Here is an 18,758-nt window from a genome sequence, read left to right on the forward strand (position 1 = left end):
AAATTCAAGAAGTGAAGTCTGGTCTTTTCAGAAATGTCTGCAGTGAGAGAGAGAGAAAGAGAGAGAGAGAAGGCAGATTGTGTTGAACCATGGCAGACCAGACATCAGGGCCAGAGGAGCAGACCGCCTGTGGAGAATGAAGACTATGACTGGTTAAAGTGATGGGACACAGTAAGGGTAAGGGTGAGATGGCAGCAGCAGCAGAACAAAGTCTTAATACAGGTGAGCTGCGAGATGTCCGGCCTCAGCTTTGGACACAGATGACAACATCCTCCAAGGCCGCTGTGGAGGCGGAGACGCACCAGACAAAAGACTTCAAGGCTGCCTCAGGATAAGAAGCACTGTGGAGCTTGAACAAGAAATAACTGCAGCTCTTTGAAGAAAACTTATTTTCTTTTGTGTATGTGTTTGATAACTTTAAAGAATCAGTTCACCCATTATATATATATATATAGGATTATATATGATATATATATAGATGAGATATGATATATATATATATATTTATATATATATTCTTATTTAAGTCACCCTCTGGTATCTGGACATGCAGTTTGGTTTTTGGTGAGCTTTCTACCACCAATGCAGGTGAATGGAATTTAACTCAATGACTTTTTTCACAGATTATTGCTTTGTCTCAATTCCACACCACGTACTAATTAGATTAGTTAGATTTACTATATACCAACATTTATAATGTAATATACTGTTATATATAGTTATCCAAGCAGGAATAGATGCAGTCCATGCACCAACCTGTGACTTTAGTGACACTGCCAATTACACATAAACTGACTTGAGTTACTGCAGTGTTCCTGAGGCTCACCATTCACAGTTAATGTTGTGCAGCTGTGAGCGGCTCCTCCGTTCCCTCTCTGCAAAGGCATTGTTAAATAACAGCAGCACACTGCAAGAAAAAAAGCATTTCTTTAAGAGGCATACTGTCTGTTCTTTGCATATTTAATCTTATCACAGTGTGAACACTACCGCTCAGAATAAGTCTGTAGTAAGGGATTGGATCTTTCTGAGTAGTTTGTGAGAGGTCTGCGGGTGATTCAGAGTGACAGAGACACTTTTTTTTCCAGGAAAGACCAGCTGCTGTCACTTTTAATGAAACATTTTCATGCACAGAGCACCAAAAATGAAATTCCATTCAGCTTCAACGTAGTGGTGTGGTAGTAGAAAACTCAAAAGACAAGATAAAGTGCTGCACAAGAATTAGATCAACAATTCGGATCATCGTTTACCAAGTGAAAATGCAAAATATTCTTTGTTTCGGGTCCTCTAATGAGTAATGTTTCACCTTTCACTCACCAATTTTCGGCAAATTTTTATAACTCTGGGTTTTGGGTTGCTGTTTGAACAAACAAAGTGATTAAAACATAACCTTGCTTTCTGGGGAATCATAATGAGCATTTTTCACAATCATTAGCAGCCGCTCTAGTGTAATATCAAAACCAAATCTATCTGCATAGTCGGATACCACTGGAGCAAATGTGCCTAATTTCAGAATTTGGGTGAACTGCTCCTTTAATTTCCGTTCTGGTCTTTATTGAACGCTCCTCTTTGTCCTGCAATAACATGACCCCGTGCTTTAAACAGACATACAAACTGATGGATGACACCTAACAGTACTATGAATGGTCCCTGATAGTACACACTGTAACCTCAATACACCCCCTCCCCAAATAACCCCTCAAGTATTCACATCAACATACTCTACCGATACACACACTGATATCTGCAGTATGGTATATATGAGGTATAGTCTTTGTCTAGTCTTCTACTGCATACGGCATATACCTTCTCAGCAGTGAAGTACGAGCACAGGAATGACGGACAGGTGGCTTTCGACTGCACAAACCCTCCACGGTTTTCTAATCAGCAAAGAGGAAGCTCAGGGAAGAGCGGAAAAGAAGTGGAGGAAAGAAAGTCGTCGGACTATCTACAAGCAGGAACAGCATACAGAAGGTAAACGCTCATCTGATGTGATTAATGATCACATTGTTATCGGATAGTGGCCGACGTGGGACTCTTGGACTAAAGACATACAATGGCTTTAAAAGACCAGCAGCTTGGGTGTCCTTACAAGTTGAGATGAAGGGACCACACAATCGCTTTGCTGCATTCGAGTCTGTCAGAAAAAAACAAAACAGGAACAGGAAATGCTGTGTTGCATGTCTTCTTCACTGCGTACATAACAAAAAACAAAAAAAACCCCAGACACCAAATAAAGCTTTGTAAATTGCACTCTGAAGTGGCACGAGTCCCAGCCCTCCCTCCCCCATCATCATTTGGGATATTTACATTCAGTAGTTCAGTCCAGGATGGAGCATAGATAGAAAAAGACACAAGTTCTTACAAAGCAGAACTAAATGAGATTTCATTTTCGAATACAGAGACAAACAGATTGTATCTGATGAGCTGTTCTGGCAGTCTTTCATGTTTTAGAACGGCTGCAAGTTCACCGGGGTTTTGCTGCTGTCGGAGACGTCCACGGTAACAGCTATCGTCTGCCCCCTGCTGTGCAGTCTGTCCTGTTACAGTAGAGCCTTCTTCTCCGAGCTGTAGTGTTTGTGGTTCTGCTTGACAAGACAGAGAGACCCCCACCCCCCCAGACCCCTCTGTTGCCAGTCTGTGGCCCGACATAGGCCTTGGTTCTTGGTCCATGGAGTCTGGGTGAGGTTTGTATTGCCTCTTTTGGTTCAAAAAAAAAAAAAAGTATCTTAGCGCAGTTTGAGCTTAAACGCGGAGATCTCCATGGGATCCAAGCTGATTGTGGAGTCGTTGGCCAGAGGCGTGCTGGAGTCCATCAGAGTCAGGGACATGGGCTGAAGCAGCTGCAGGTCCAAGTTCTTGAATAATCCTGACACGCTCAGCTGCAGAGAGAGAGAAAAATAAATAAATTTAAAAAATAGTCCAGTATTGAAAGCTTCACTTAAAAAGTAAAAGAAGTTTGAATAATAAATTAATTTTAAATAAAACTAAAACTAAGTTTCATCAACAAAACACACTTTATGCTGATTATGCATACTGGCTCCTGACAGTTATTTTATTGGATTACTATTGAGGCATTAATATTTAAGCAGCACTTTCAGGTTGGGTGAAGTCGAGGTGAAGCCAATTTTACTGCTTTATTATTAATATGGACCAAAAGTCATATCGATATTTAAACTGAATGGCGATACTCGATATACAGTCGTGCCTCGCTATAACGCGGTTCACTTTTCGCGGACTCGCAGATTTTTGTTCTGCATCCTAAATTGGATAGGGGAGAACAGCACGTGTTCTACGTCCTGATTAACTAAGGGAGTACTGTACAAAATGTGTGTAAAAAGCTATATAAAATGTATAAAAGTGTGGGGTTAGGGGGTTTACGGCCTTAAAACATGTATAATAATTGTAAAACTTACTTCGCGGATTTCATTTATTGCGGGTTATTTTTAGAACGTATCCCCCGCGATCAACGAGGAACCACTGTATAGTGATATTTTTTCCGTGGCCAGATCATTTCATACGTCTATTATTAATGGCCCGCCGGTAAATCGTACTCCCGCCACTCATACTCTAAATCCCACAATGCACTGCAACAGCTGACACACAGGTCGAGACCTGCGCGCCACCTCTAACCCCGCTGCTTCGGCTGTTTATTGACACACTAATCAGTGGTCCAGCGTTGACAACTTAGCGACTTTTCAGACCCTCTAGTTGTGAAACTTTTAGGAAAAAAACAAATCGCTAAACAAATTTCTGCTCATGCAAAAAGTTTAGTGATAAACACAGCAGACTAGATTGTTTTAGTGTGTGTATGAGAGTGTGTGTGTGTGTGTGTGTGCGCGCGCATCTCCACGGACCTGTCCCTGTGTGGTGGTGCAGTTGAAGCCCAGGTTCTGAGCCTCCAGGCCACAGTCCAGTGCCAGACGGTGAAGAATCATCGCTGTGTACGGAGATGGAGAGTGGGGATCCTGCTGCTCACACAAACACACCAAGGGTCAAGACAAGTTGACACACAGAATATCTAAAAAACAAAAGTTGGAGTGTGAGCTTTTTATTCCGTTGCCTCACCTGGCTCTGGATGCTGCGCAGGTTCACCAAGTGGAAGTCGCAGGGCAGGATGGACTTGAGAGGGGCGAAGGTCTGCAGAGGAGGGATGCCGCGTCTTTTGGGCAGGACGGGCAGCGGCAAGACCTCGTGGTTTAGGAAGGCGTTGGTCGTGTGACTGAGTATGGATGGGAAGCTATTTGTCGCGCTGTCCGTCATCTGCAGGAGGGCGGAGGAGACGAATTTAAGCGGCAGTGGTGAGTGACACGTTACTATAAAAGATCAGTGAGCCATTCTACATGAGGAATAGGCTCTAATTACTTTCTAATACAGGGTGTATTTCTAATTCCAGTCCAGACACGGTGCTAATCAATCTGTAAGGGGTTTGCTACACCTGCAGAGCTGCAATGTCATCTTGAAATTAATGACATTGTATTGTTTCAAACATGATGTTTGATGTTTTGTGGCAACTTCATCCTAAGTACCATCAGCAGTTTGTACCACAGAGCTGGATGATAAAACTGCAACCAATGCTTTCCTTTCTCTGCCAGCGTACATTCGTTTTCCTGATAAACGACATCATTTGTAACTTTCAAATGGTGCCGTCGTAAAGATGGACCAGTTTGGCAACAGCTGTGGAGGTGGAAGTAAGAAAGGAAATGGGAACTGGAGCTACAGTGCACACACACACACACACACGCACACACAACTACACAGGCTAATAAGCATCCTCGCAGTTGCCGCGGCAACATTACCTCTTGAACTCCGTCACTCAATATTTTGGAGAGGAAAGAATGAAACAAGGAGGAGAGTTTGGCAAAGACGCCATCATGCTGAAAGTAATGGAGTGGAAAAAGAAGAGAGGGAAAAAGTTAGACGAGAGGAGAGGATGAGAAAAAAAAAGACAGATGGGGTGTTAATGAATGCTGGAAAAAAAAAAAATGGTGCTAATGAACGTAGAATGAAGGACACAACACAGTCTTGCACAGAGCTTATAAAAGTCACTCAGCACCAAATGTGGGGGGCTGGAATTTTCAGAGCGCTCGGCCCAGCCTCCACAACGACCTTCGCAGTCATCTTACTGACCTTGTTGCCCGTGGATCTCCTCTCCAGCAGCAGTCGGAAACGGTTGCCAGTCTTCTTGTTGTCCTTCAGGCCCTGACCCAGCCCACGATTATCATCCTGCATCAGCCGTCTGTCCATAATCACTTCAAGATGTCCTGAGGTAAGAGTAGGAGGAGGAGGAGGAGGAGGAGCAAGAACAGCTTTTATACAAATCCGGCGTATTGAACTTTCAGACACCGGTCGATAAAGACAAACAGTATAAGCCATTCGTCCTTTACAAAACGCCTCAAGTACTCACATAACCATGATAAAAGGATTAGCTCAGTACATTAACAAGAGAGCACGAACTGTTTTGCTCTCAGAAAACCTCTTGATGAAGCAGCGGGAGAGATGTTTCAATAGAGTAATATTCCCTGAAAAGGCTAGAGACAGTGTATTTCTGGAATAACTTCCCTTTAAAGTGATGAGAGACGACAGAATATTAAAGAATAAAATAAAAAACACAAACCACTCTCCAGGCTGCTGACACCCAGAGACTGAGCTGTGTGCAGCGTGAGGCGGTGATGACTGTCCTGGATGTACGCCTGGCTCGGCATGGGATAGAAGTTGGCCTGCAGGGGGAGTTTTAGGTAGTGGCGTCGAGGCTGCATCTACAAGAGGAGATCAAACACAGGATGTGTCGAAAACACACGGCGCGAAATCAACATGAAACAGGAGGCTGGCGGCATTCACATCCACGTAATCAGAAACAAATCTTTTGATATGTTTTATGACCTGGAAGCCGTTGAGATCTGTGTAGAAGACGTCTCCGCTCTGGATGTCGGTGACCAGTCGCATTGCCAGCTCTTTATTGGTCTGATCTCTGATGTCCACCATGGTGGTGATGTCGATAGACAACCCGTCCACACCTGAAAACACAAAAGCATGAGAACCAAATTTAGGCCACAGGCAGGAAGAGGCACTATTCTGCATTTGCCTGGTTAAAAATAAAAATAATATGCAGCTGATGGTGAAAAACACATCTAATTAAATTCTAAGCTTTCATAGTTTATTATTTTTTTTATTCATTTTTACAACACATTCGCCCTTTTGATACTGTACCATCTGGTGTCTTAAACCAACACACCAAAATATTAAGTCATTTGAATGTATTCCATCGTGCAGTGTGCGTTTATTACCTGGCACATTGTGTATGCGAATGGTTTGCTGGAAATGCTGGTAGTGTGCCACCACCTCAGAGAAAAGAGGCCCCTCCACGACGCGCACTACGGGAGGCTCTTTCTGGTTGTAGGGCTGATGAAGGCAGGAAGAGAGAAAGTAGAGTTATCAGCAGAACACTTGCTAAAAATGGGAGAGGAAGAACGTCGAGAGAAAGAAGCAGGAGGCACAGACAGAATAAATGATGAAGTACTGTATGGGAACTAGGCCCAAACGCTCGTCTTTAAATTCAACAAAAAGATGAAGCAGCAACCAGTCTTGCCTGCCTTCTTGCCCCGAGCACCCCGGCACGATGACACAATACACAAGGGAGACTCTATCAAAGTCTTCTGAGAGGCAAGTAAACATCTGAGATACAACAGCTGAGAACACACCTTTGCTTTTCCATCGGGTAGGAAGAGGTAAGCTCCACTTTTGTCTTTAGAGGGACGAGTGCCATAGACCACAAACTGCATCTGAACCTTCACTTCCTGAGGATCGTCCTTACGCTTGATACTCTGCAGATGAAAAAGAAAAAAAAAGCCATGAAAGAGGAGGAAGACAGCGCAGAGTCAAAAGGAGGAGAAAAAAACTGATTTAGAAAAGAGATGAAAGGATGACATGCAATGTTCGCTTTGATCAAACAGCCAGGGTTTACTGGGAAATCAAAATCATGTCATCGTGTTTTTTTTTTTCCCTTTCATTCCTCCAAAAGATCAAAGTTAAAAAGTAAAAAAGCAAATCCTTAATTCAGATATAAATTCAACAGAAGCACGAGTCAATAAAAACGCAAACCTCCAGCAGGCCGGTGGTTCCAGAGAAGCCAAGCGTGAGAGTCTGACTGCTGATGTAGAAGGTCTGAGAGTCGGACTGCTGTGAGCGGACAGGAAGTGGGTCCGAGGCTCGAGCGGTGACCCCCCGACCGGACAGCCTGAGCAGGGTGTCAGAGCGCAGTGTCATGGGCGAATCAGGAGAGTCGTAAACGTGGAACACGGCGAGACCCAGAGGCGGCAGACGAACCATGAATGTTGCCTGGACAGAAGGAACGAAGAACGTTTGGATATAAAAAAAAATTAATCACACACACCGCTGTCCTCATTTTTCTCGTTAATTTCAACACGAGTGTTGCCCATAAGGCGATCATAAAAAGTTAAAAGCTTTTACACGTTCACACACAATGTGCTGTAATTAAAATGAGATGGTGTTAATGAGACTGTTTCGGTTACATTTAAATTCATTACTTTCTGCGAGTGGAGAGAATTTCATTCGGGCACAATAAATTAAAACTGCAGAGTTGCGGTGGAGCAAGAAGGATGTTTTTATTTTTTTATTTTACTACTGCAGATTCAATATACAATTTGAGCTGCTTCAATGGGCTTTGAGTTTGTTTTGTTCTGAGAACTGAAAGAAATCTATTGTGATGCTGGCTTTCAGGTCACATGAAAAGGAAAGAAAAAAAAAAACAGATCTTTTCTTGATTCAATTCTATTTTGAGTGCTTTTTAATTTCATTTCTACATCATGTTTTATGTCTTGGCTTTTGTCTAAAGCAACATTTCCCAGATACACTCAATCAGCAATTTGGGGTCTAGTGGCTGGTTCAAGTACTCTTCAACTTGTAGACAAAGAGAGTCAGGGGGCTTTTGTTTTAAGTTTTTATACATAACACTAATAAAACTGTCTAGTGACGCTTAATTCACTATGAAAATAAAAGGTGCATACAACATATTCAGTTCTACTCCCCAAATCTATTCATCCTAAGCACATAACCTTGGATTGGGCTGTGAGTACTGTCGACATGCTTTGAGTGCACAGCAGCATGTGACAGAACAAACTCTAGCCTCTTACCTCGAATACCTCCGCACTCATTTGACTAGCAGAGCTCCACTGAGCACTCAGCTGCACAGGGAGGGTCTGTCCGTCCTCTGTGAGCACGCGCACCCTGACCGTGTTGACCAACACGGTCACCGCGCACAGTCGCTCCTGCTCGATGGGGTTGAACAGAACCAAATACCTGGCAGAGAGAAGAGAAAGAAGAAAAAAAAAAAGCAATCAGAATCACAGGATGGCAGAGGAGTGGCTGAGGGAGGAGGCGGAGGAGATGAAAGACCGGAGAGGATGCTGATACTACCTCGGTCCTGCTGGGTCCAGTTCGATTAAAGTGCGCTGAGGAAGAGAGTCTTGAGTAGCACGCCTGTCATCCTATAAAATGAAAAACAGGAAACCACACTGAATCCTTACACGGGGAACAAAACACACAGGTTTGTCTAATGACATTATCACAGAGCAGCGGAAATGTCCCCCACATTTCCTCTTACCGTCTCCAAGAAGGGTTCCGTTTGGTAAAAGCGATAAAATTCTTTGTTCTTCATCACCAGGAAATGAGCAGCATTGATGATTACTCTTTTCAGACCGATGAGTGAACGCAGTAATCTAGACAGGAGGAGGAAGAATCAATGGCTCACTGCAGCATCACAGCAGACAGCTTATTATTTCGCTTCAAATGTATTGAATTGGTAAGTATAGAATAGCCACACAGACGGAGGATTATAAAGAGCAGGCACAGCCTTTCAAGTTCAAGTATAAATTGAATGTTTAAAAGAATTTAATCAATCTAATCCATTCTCTAACCCTCGGGTTCCTTACCTGGTGCCGTAGTCGATGACAACATTCTCCTTCGCTGTGCCGGTAATCGCGTCATGATGTTGGAAGAGGGCAACAGACCGCCGCGCATCCACCAGCAGGGCATAATCTGAGACTGGATAGCGTCCTTCCATGCCAGCGTGCCGAGCGTTCGCAACTGCCAGGCTGTAGAGGATCTCCGCACCCCTGGAAGGAGATTAACACAGGGCTATTAGCCTAAGCAAAACTTTCCTTTGAGAATTTATATTTCATTTCTCAACCTAAAAGAGTTTACATCAATGTGTTATTTGCCACGTTCCAGCAAATTTCTTAAATATCTCAAGTGACCTTAAACAATACTGAGGTCTCAATGTGGTTTAATGTTAGTTAATGTGTAATAAGACTAATTTGGGAGTAAAACAAGGCTCTCATCGTGTGTTTTGATTTGCATCATGCCTCTGATTTATACACTGGATCTTGCAGGCAATGTACCTACATTTTATTAGATGTACATCTCTAAGAAACAATAGGCTTGTTGCACAATTGACTCAGACACAGCTACAGTATTACACTGCAGATTTTCTGCGGTTGCATGTTTAAATCTGCTTCACCTGAGGTGCGACTCGATCACACGGTCCAGACTCTTGTAAAAGGGTCGGGAGGTGAAATAGCCGGTCCAGTAGTGGTCTTCACGGTCCGCGTAGGCAAAGAAATCTCCGCTCAGCACTGGAAAGTCAGAGGGTCGGGATCCCTGAGCCACGCCGTGCGCTTTGTATACAGCGTTGAAGTAGTCTGAGAGGGTCCCGAACTGAGCCTGAAGGAGCAGCCAGACAGACGTCACAAAACACATTTTACTCGAAGACAAAGCAGAACAGAAAAAAAAAAAAAAGCTGAAAATTTCTCATTATTATGCATGCGCCTTTCATCTTACTGGCATCCTCTGAACTAAACAGAGTCTAGACAGATTCTTTGTTCTGTCAGCAAGTTAAAATACCACGGCATGATTCATTATCACGAGAAAAAGGTTGTACACGGAGATATCTGGTACACAAAGCCGAGGAGAACAAAAACAGAGAAGAAGATGCAAACAACATATTTGGCAACAGCGGCGGCGACAGTTGACAGATCATTTTCTCACTTGTACGTGCAGCTCTGGGTGAGTATTCATGTAGTCAAACAGCTTCTGGTAGTTCATGTACTGCTGATCCCACTCCAGGGCCTTGTCATAGCGGAAGTCATCTCCCAGAGGGACAAGAAGTACTTTGCTGCGGTAGAGTTTGGATTTTTTACGGTACTGATCCAGGAGCAGGTGTGCCCTGATTGAGAGAGAGAGGTGTAAGAAAAAAAGAATAAGGAAACACATTTCTTGGCATCCAAACAGCGCTGCTTTGCATCTGCCAGTTTTGTAGTAAATCACTATAACCTTGGAAAGAGGAGGATCATATTAGCCCTGTGGATATTTTCCATTCGCCATTGAAATATGTCCTTTGGAAAGTTCTTTGGGTCATCCAACATCGGCTTAATGTGACTGCGAGACAATCCGCAGTCTCATTTCCCTCCGTTCATCCACCTTCTCTGGCTGTTGTCATTGGCGCAAGTTCAAGTTTTGTTTTATTTATAGTCCTTTACAAATAATATAAATAAATAACAAAGAGTTTCAACAGCACTCGCCAATCTGCTGTGCACGTGTGTGAGTGTGTTTAGCTGGAGCCAAATTCCAAAGTCGCAAAGAGGTCGATCTTCTTACATAAACATGTGACAAACAAACAGTTGTGGTTAAAATCTCTTAACTCCTTGGTGGACAGATGTAATGGAAACACTTGTTTCAAACATTTTTGAGGCATTTTGCCATTTAATTGGCCGACATCTACACTGCAGGTGTACGTAAGATTGTTTCATTACCAATTAATCTCCGACATTTTGTGAAGAAAATAATGGGCAAAGTGAAAAAAAAAGAACTTTCTAAAGCTGTGATGTCTTCAAACGTCTTGTCATATTATACAAAGAAAACCAGCATTTCTTCACCTTTGAGACACTGGAGCAACAGATAATTTTGGTAATTTTGCTTAAGGAATAACTATGACTTTTAAATGAATGAGAATAAAATGGTTTGACTGATGCATTAGCTCTAATATACACCAATGATGACAGGTCAGCCATAATCAAATTACGGCTGATATCAATCTAGCTCTAAACCTAAAATGTATTCTCTTCAGACAAAGTCCGGATAGATCCACGACAGCCACCTCAAACCTGTAACTCAAATTAAGAGAATGAACTAACCAGCACACGTCTCACCTCTCTGCCACATTGGCCTCCACCACAGCTTTCGGTGGCACTTTCCAGGGACAGTTTATGCGACCGCCCGGTAACCTCTTGAAATCAAACTGGCAGCAGATCTTCGGGTCGGGCCCGCAGGTGTGGGGCACATCGTAGCTGTAGAATGGCATCATGTGGCAAAACATGTCTGAGCTGGATCCAGTGTCTGTCGAGAGAGTAAAGGAAGTTGTTGAGGCTATTGTTGAAAACAGTGTTATGAGACGTGTTCTGCTCTGGTTAATAAGGATGATATTTGTGATTGTAGATATAGCAGTGCTCATAAACTTGTTGCCAATTTAAGTTCACACCTACAGCGCTCTCTGGGGACCATCAAAGGTACTTCTGGATAAAGCAGCAAAAGGTGAACGACAGAGCTTCATTACAAAATGAAGAACTATCACAAATTGATTATATCCAACAGTATAATATCAGAGGATTGTTCCATTTAGAACATCCGGACAGTAAATCTTGAACAGATGTCCAATTTATTAGGAAATGATAATGAAGATACGTCCTCTGAGGCTATTACTCACTGGTACTTCTTCCAAGTTTTCCCTCTCTTTCAAAAAAGGCCATTACAAGTGGCATGAGTCACTTTGCAGTGAGCTCAACAAAAGATAAGCACATGAATCAGATGACGCTGTTGGATCTGGTCCACTCACCCCAGGCCTGCCTCCACATAAATTCCAAGCTCCGGGTGGAGGCAAAGTGTTTTTTGATGGAGTAGTGGACCCTCTGGATGAGCATGCTGGTCAGGTTGGCTCTCTTCAGCAGATAGGGCATCGTGGCGCTGTGACCAAAAGGGTCCACCGCCCACCCGCTGCGAGGAGTTATGCCTATGACAGCGAAGGAGATGCAAGTAGTTAAGGTTTATGTTCAGAAAAAAAAAAAAAGGAAGGGCTGCATTTTTTTGTAAAATCATTCTCCCCAGCAGGAAGGACTAAAAGCAGCACAAAGTACTTTATCACCCACTGTGTAAGGCTACATTTGCTGCATGAAGGATGACAAGCTCAGGTTTTACAATCAAGCATTAAGAGGACTGGCATTAATTTTAACTTTACACTTGAATGCAGTGAAATGAACTGGGGTGAAGGCAAAAGTAAAAAAAATAAAAAATTCACAAAGAGAAGAGAGCATTTTAAACATTTAAGCATCATTTGTCTAAATGAAAAGTCTCGAGTAAGAAGTCGCTTCTGATTGGCTGGGTACCTAGATTTCTCTCTAGCCACTGATGGCCTTCGATGAGCTGGTCGATCATGGCAAAGTAGTGAACGTTGGCTTCATCCGTCATCACCCAGCCTCCTGTCACAATCTCTAGTTGCCCTCCAAGGATCAGTCTGTTGAACAGAGAGGATTAAGAAACCAAGGTGAGGATAATCCAGGCCTTAAGAGGGAGAGTGACATTAACCAGATAACAAGCTATTTTTAGAGCAACCACAGTCTGCCAGCAGATACTATCCGCAATGTTAAATACTGTACTTAAGGTAAGCCAATGGGCATCAAAGAAATCTCATCAGATACTTCAGATTTCAGTGGGGAAACTGTGTGCTTCGCTAAGCTGTGACTCACTTGCGCATAGCCTCCTGCTTGTGTATGTCTGCAGTCTCCCACCACTTGGAGAAAAATGAAATCTCAGACCAGATGAATTTCCTGCGAGGATCTTCGGCCAGCTTCACCACCATGTTGTTTAAAATATGCTGCGTCTGGTCTGTGAAGTACTTGTCAAAGGTCTTGATCCAACCTATGAAGACAAGAAGATAAATACGAGTAATTCACACAACAGTTGGCAAACAAGCTGCCCACGACAAATTGGACAATACAACTCTTTGCACGTCTCTCTTCTGGATTTCTAGCTGGGTGATTCAAACACAAGAAGACAGGGCAGGTAAGCGAGTCAACTCTGTGGAAGAAGTGCTGCAATGGATCAAAAATAAAACTCATATTTTATTCAAGTAGAGCTGTTCCCCCTCATAAAGCTATTTAGCAGAGTGGTTTCAAAGAAAGTGACTAAAAAAAGCACTCTTAGCATGCAACAATGTAGAATACCACAGCCTGTCCCGCCAAATATTGTGATAGTTACGTGAACTAAAACTCAGTTAGCTGCTAGGGAAGGGTCTATGAACACTGTATTACTCACTGTTTGCCCTGCTTACCTGTATGAAATCCCTTATTTGCATTTAAAGACATTTGCCTTTTATGAGTAAAGCTGCTTTCCCATGAGTAGACAATGATTTTTTTAGTTTGCAAAACCCTTCAGTGGCCTCTTGCCGTGACACCGAACACTGCATAAAAAATGATTAAAGGAAACTTTGCGGCAGAGTTTAATCAAATCCAGCTCCAAATGAAGCATAAGCCCCATTGTTGATGGACAACATGTGCAGGTCTCTGCAGCCTGTCAACATATCAATATCAACTGTCAAGTTAGCAAGCATGTGGCAGGCTAGTAAACAAGTTTAATGGAAATGTCAGTCTGAAATAAAATCTCAGCCATTCCAACCTATAAATAAGTAGCGTTCTCCATTGCAAATATCTTCGCAATTCCATTGTTTGTTGCAAAGCCGTCAATCATGTCAGCATTATGCTAATAATAATGAGAACATATGAATAAAAATTTTGAATGATGATTTCTACATCCCACTCAGGTAAGCCCTCACGGTAGCGGGCTTGTCTGCAGACAACACAACATTTTTAATCCGGCCTAGGCTTAAGATAATTTAATCGGACAAACTTTTGAGACATGTACAACTTTCAATAATGTTTGAAACATTATTGCCCTCTGAACTCACCTGGATCATTGTGGGAGTGGGGGACCACAAACACCTGTAGCGGTTCATTATCCCACTCATCAGGCTCAAAAGTAATGTCAAAGCCCTGTTTCCACACTCCGCCATCAGGGTTGTCAAACTTGAGGATGGAGTACACATCCAGCATCTGAAATGAAATGCAAACTCGTTATTTGCTCACTAGACACACTCCGGAAAATAAGTATGCAACAGTAGCCGCGATATCACAATGAGAACTGTGACTCAGCATTTCATCTAAAAAGGAAAACTAGTGGTATAGGAAGCTCACTTGAACGTCAGCTTGACCATGGCTGCCTGCGGCAAACTGGCAATCCTGGGGCTTGACAGCGAGGAAAGTGGGACGGCCATCGAAGGGTAGCACCCAGGAACCATTGGCACTTCTGAATGGCAGGTGGCCACTGGGAGACACAGCTCCTGTGTCTGTGAGCTCCATCACAGAGTCCTTTATATGGCTGATGATTTGGTGGTTTTCCTCCAGGAGCTGCTCCAGCTGCTCTATCCGGTTCTGCAGAACTGAGATTTGGCTCTAGGACACACACAGAAATAATAAATCACACACACAGCTGCGCAACATCATAAAACATCTGTTAACCAAACCCACATTCTTCTTCTCTTACAGTAGAGGAATTTCAGTTTTAAAGCTAGAAATCAGACGATCTGTAAAACATCTTCTGCCAGCACTACAGACATGCACACAGGTACATAATAAGACATGTATTTTTGCAGTTGAATATTCAAAAAAATAAAGGATCTATATTAAGACTTGTGTTGTAAATGTAACGTAAACATCTGCATTTGAGCCTGAGATATGTATTCATGTTGATTATTATTAGATTTCATTAAACTGGCGGTGCATCAGGAAAAAAAAGCAAACAAAAAATAACGGCAGAAAGGCGTCATACCGGATGCAAAACTACAGCAATTATTCTTACCCGTGGAAAGTTCCCGCCATTCTGCCGCCTTGCAGGATCATGCTGGACTCGATCCAACATCAGATACAGTGAGAATACAGCCACACAGAATATGGCCCCTCCACACACTGTCACCTGTTTCCTCAGCTTCATCCTCCTCTGGAGCGGTCTTCTTTCCGTGGTTTGAATTTTAAAAAATGACCTTGAGTGTGATAGGGTTTTTTTTCTCCCCAGGACAGAGGGAAAGGAAAAAAAAAAAAAAAAAAAAAGTCCTTGAAAACTTAAGCGCAACCCTTCACAGCGCAGACAAAATGACGGAGAGTAAATCAGCTACACCAGTATTAATGGTTCAGCTCCACTCCTACGACGCCTCCAGCCTCCACTCACCATACTGGAGACCACATCGAAGAGGGCTACAGAGCAGTGGCAGCAGTGGACAAGGGTACTAAATCAGCAATAGCTGGCAAGCAGTCTGTCAGCTTTGGCCAAACCACAGCCACCGGTGGGCTCCTTCAAAGTAGCCCTTGTTGTGCTCAACCATCCAAACCGAAAAAAAAAAAAAACAAGCGCCACACAGAAGGGGCTCAAACAGGGACCCTAGTGTCCCTGCGGCATGATGTGCGTCGCTGTGGGCCTGCTCTCCTGGTCCAGTCCCCACTCCCACATCACAGTCTAATCCTCCAGTACAGTCCTTTTGCTCACTTGGCCTCCAGTGCCATAGCCGTTTTGCACACTAAGCCGTGACAGTCCAAAGAAACAGGCTGAGAAAAAGACACACTTGGCTTAGAGCAGCAACTTTTTTTAAAAAATACTCCTGCGTGAAGCAGCTCCAGGAATTAAAAAACCAAGACAAATGTCACTCTTCTCTCAGGAGCGTTGTGACAGCACATCTACTGCGGTGGCATGGGCAGCGCGTCTGTCTCCGTCTGTCCGTCCTTGATCACAAGCGCCAAGTTGAACTCACATCAGAGGGCCTTCTTCAGCTGTTAGGAGAGGGGTTTTTTTTTTTATTAAATGGAGCATGGAACAAAAAAAAAATATATGTATTCAGCTTTGCAGAGAGGGACTGTCACTGACAAGAAACACAAGGAGAAGTGTTTTTCTTTTTTTATCTGACAAGTAAAGTCAGCCAGAGGGAAGGGAGGTGGGTGGGGGATCAAGCTGAGCACAGTGGCCTGTGTTTCCTCAGAGCACGAATAGGTGTTCTTGGTTTCCCCTCTCTGTGTGTGTGTGTGTGTGTGTGTGTGTGTGTGTGTGTGTGTAAAGCCAACACTCATCACAATCCGCTCACAACTTCTCAGGCTGGGACTGTCTTAGTATTAACACAGAGTGTTTAGGGGGTTAATAACCTGGTGCTTACACTTGGTCAGGCGGACAGCAGGGAAACAATTATTTTAGATAGACAGACAGACAGATAGACAGATAGATAGATAGATAGATAGATAGACAGATAGACAGATAGACAGATAGATAGACAGATAGATAGACAGATAGATAGACAGATAGATAGACAGATAGACACACAAAGCTTTGTTGGTCCTGCACCACAGACCCCAAGCTGCTCACATGATGGCATATTAGCATCAAGGATAACAGTCCTCAGTATTCATAGTATCTTATATTAAATATCAAATTCCTATAAACACCATTACACGGGTCACAGAGGCAGAAGTGTCATCTCTGTTTGGCTTATTTAATTATTAACTTGGGTGACTTTTAGTCAGCTATCGCTGGGCAGCTAGCCAGACGACACTGCGTTGTTTCAAACTTAAAAAAATAAAAATAAAAAACACAAACACACTTTGGACGTTTTCCTGCGCGAGCTCAGACACGCGACAGCTAATTAACGCCGCAGCTGGGTTAACCTATCAGCTACATTAGCGTGACCCGAGTCAAACTTTAACTAACCCGGGTTATTTCTAGCACGAATCAGCGGCTAAAGCAAGCTAGCGCTAGCTGCCAGGTGTCCCGTTGTTAAGTTACCACATCGACGAGACTCTGGTTTGACAGAGACAGAGACAGAGAGAGACAGCTTCAGGACAAGACAACGCGATGAGGATTTGTCATTTCCACAGAAACACGGCGGTCACATCTGTCTTTGTGTGTCCGGGGAAAGCTGCTGCTCGGCGGCTCTGTGCCTGACGCTGCAGGCGACAGCAAGTGTCGGCTTGTAACATTAAGACAATACGTGGAGCGATATATGCTGGCTGACATTAATGTACGGCCTTGGGGACCCTTGTCTCTTTGTGAACAGATTGTAAAAAATAATAAAAAAGCTGACGTTACCCATGAAAGGAGCGATCCGGAGGAGTGAGAGTCCAGCGGGGTGAGCTGACAGATCAGCGACTGGACCAGCTAGCCTAGCAGCTAGCGCCACTGAGCTGCTGCAAAGGCTTCTGGGAGGAGAGGAGCTGCGCATCGGTCGCTGATTGGCTGATGACAGCCTCAGCAGACTGTGAGATAATAAACACACCAACACACCAACCTTTATCCTGCAGACTGTCTCCCTGCATACACCTGTGCGAAGTCTTGACATTTAGTTTTTGTTCTTTCAATATAATAAGAGATGCTTTATTGATCTCACTCACTAAATTCCACTTAAACTCTGTATAAGGCTTTGATTTACATATTGCACAGTTCACTGGTACTTGGTTTTTAATCTACTGTTACTGGTTCTATTTAACTGTTGTTTATTTCAAAACTAGATTTATCTCATATCTCACTGTTACCTCACTGCTACTTGTTTTTTTTATTTTTTACTGTTATTGGTTCTATTTAACTGCTATTTATACATGTGTATATAGTGTGTATATATTGTTTAAAATAGGATATTCTATAGGGTATATTGTTAAAAGTTTTGTTTTTTTACTACTGTTTTCTTGCTATCACTTACCGTTTGGGAGCTGCAATAACAAAAACAATTTCCCTACGGGGATTAATCAAGTACTTCTGATTCCCTCAACGGGGAAAATATTTTTACATGCATTTTTTAACACCAAACACACATACAGAACAAGGGCTCATAAACCTGCAAATGTGGAGAGAGATGGTGGAGTGATGGGCAGCCAGCCAGCCAGGGAAGTGTCCTGCGAGCAGTTGCTCAGCAGTGCCCAGGAGCAACCAGTCCAACTTCCATATTTTGGTCCAAGCTGGACTTGAACCAGCCACCTGCCGGTTCCCAAGCCAAGTCCCCTCCAACTTGCCCCTACAATCTATTCATGCTGTATACACTGTAATCTCTACCTCATGTACATAAAACACCTGCTGTGTAAATCATTTTTTATTTCAGCATCTTTTGCACTATAAATATCGATATACATAATAATTTATCTACTTTTTTATCTGAACATATTTTTTATGTTTATGTTAACCTGTGAAGCTCCTTGTTTGTTTGTTTTCTAACTGTAACTGTCAATATCTATACGTATATTAAGAGTAACGTGTAACCAGAGTCAAATTCCCCCATGTGTGCACACACACAAAAGTGATTCTGATTCTGAAGGTCTGCATTGCAACATAAGTTTAAAAATAATATAGGGCAAGAGGCCAAGTCACCAGCTCATCACAGGGCACATAGAGACAAACAACCATTCACTCCTACGGCTAATTTAGAGTCACCCATGAACCTATTAAGTGCATGTCTTTGGACTGTGGGAGGAACTACTGGGGGGGCAAAGACCCCCAGAGCCGAAGCGGACGGCCCCCACTCAAATGTATGGAAAACCATAGTCCCAGTGCCGGATCCTGTCTGAATGAATCCTTACTGCCGTGGACGTGTTTGTATTGAAGTCAATTGAAAG

General features: G+C 43.2%; 1 protein-coding gene across 1 annotated transcript; it reads right to left on the reverse strand.

Annotated features, from left to right (window-relative positions):
- Positions 1-612: 612 nt before the first annotated feature.
- man2a2 (mannosidase, alpha, class 2A, member 2) lies at positions 613-17,382 on the reverse strand. Its single transcript, XM_019278981.2, has 23 exons — positions 17,245-17,382; positions 14,980-15,941; positions 14,316-14,573; positions 14,030-14,174; positions 12,813-12,984; positions 12,453-12,580; positions 11,906-12,079; positions 11,223-11,409; positions 10,063-10,240; positions 9,536-9,738; positions 8,949-9,131; positions 8,621-8,735; positions 8,434-8,504; positions 8,151-8,316; positions 7,099-7,335; positions 6,699-6,821; positions 6,285-6,399; positions 5,881-6,014; positions 5,615-5,756; positions 5,128-5,261; positions 4,066-4,260; positions 3,855-3,968; positions 613-2,879 (listed from the first exon to the last, which is right to left on the reverse strand). Exons 2-23 carry the CDS (start codon positions 15,109-15,111, stop codon positions 2,727-2,729), a joined length of 3,459 nt encoding a protein of 1,152 aa, XP_019134526.1. The 5' UTR covers positions 15,112-15,941; positions 17,245-17,382; the 3' UTR covers positions 613-2,726.
- Positions 17,383-18,758: the final 1,376 nt, after the last annotated feature.

Source organism: Larimichthys crocea, chromosome XXI (assembly GCF_000972845.2).
Source record: "Larimichthys crocea isolate SSNF chromosome XXI, L_crocea_2.0, whole genome shotgun sequence".
Lineage (NCBI taxonomy): Eukaryota > Metazoa > Chordata > Actinopteri > Sciaenidae > Larimichthys > Larimichthys crocea.

Bases quoted from the DNA above. Each gene is read 5' to 3' on its own strand.
- man2a2 (XM_019278981.2), bottom strand. From the start codon at position 15,111: ATGAAGCTGAGGAAACAGGTGACAGTGTGTGGAGGGGCCATATTCTGT. The intron at 8,736-8,948 runs GTAAGGAACCCG...CCTCCTGTCTAG, and splicing joins GTCATCGACTACGGCACCAG to ATTACTGCGTTCACTCATCG. The intron at 6,822-7,098 runs GTTTGCGTTTTT...TTTCATCTGCAG, and splicing joins GAACCACCGGCCTGCTGGAG to AGTATCAAGCGTAAGGACGA.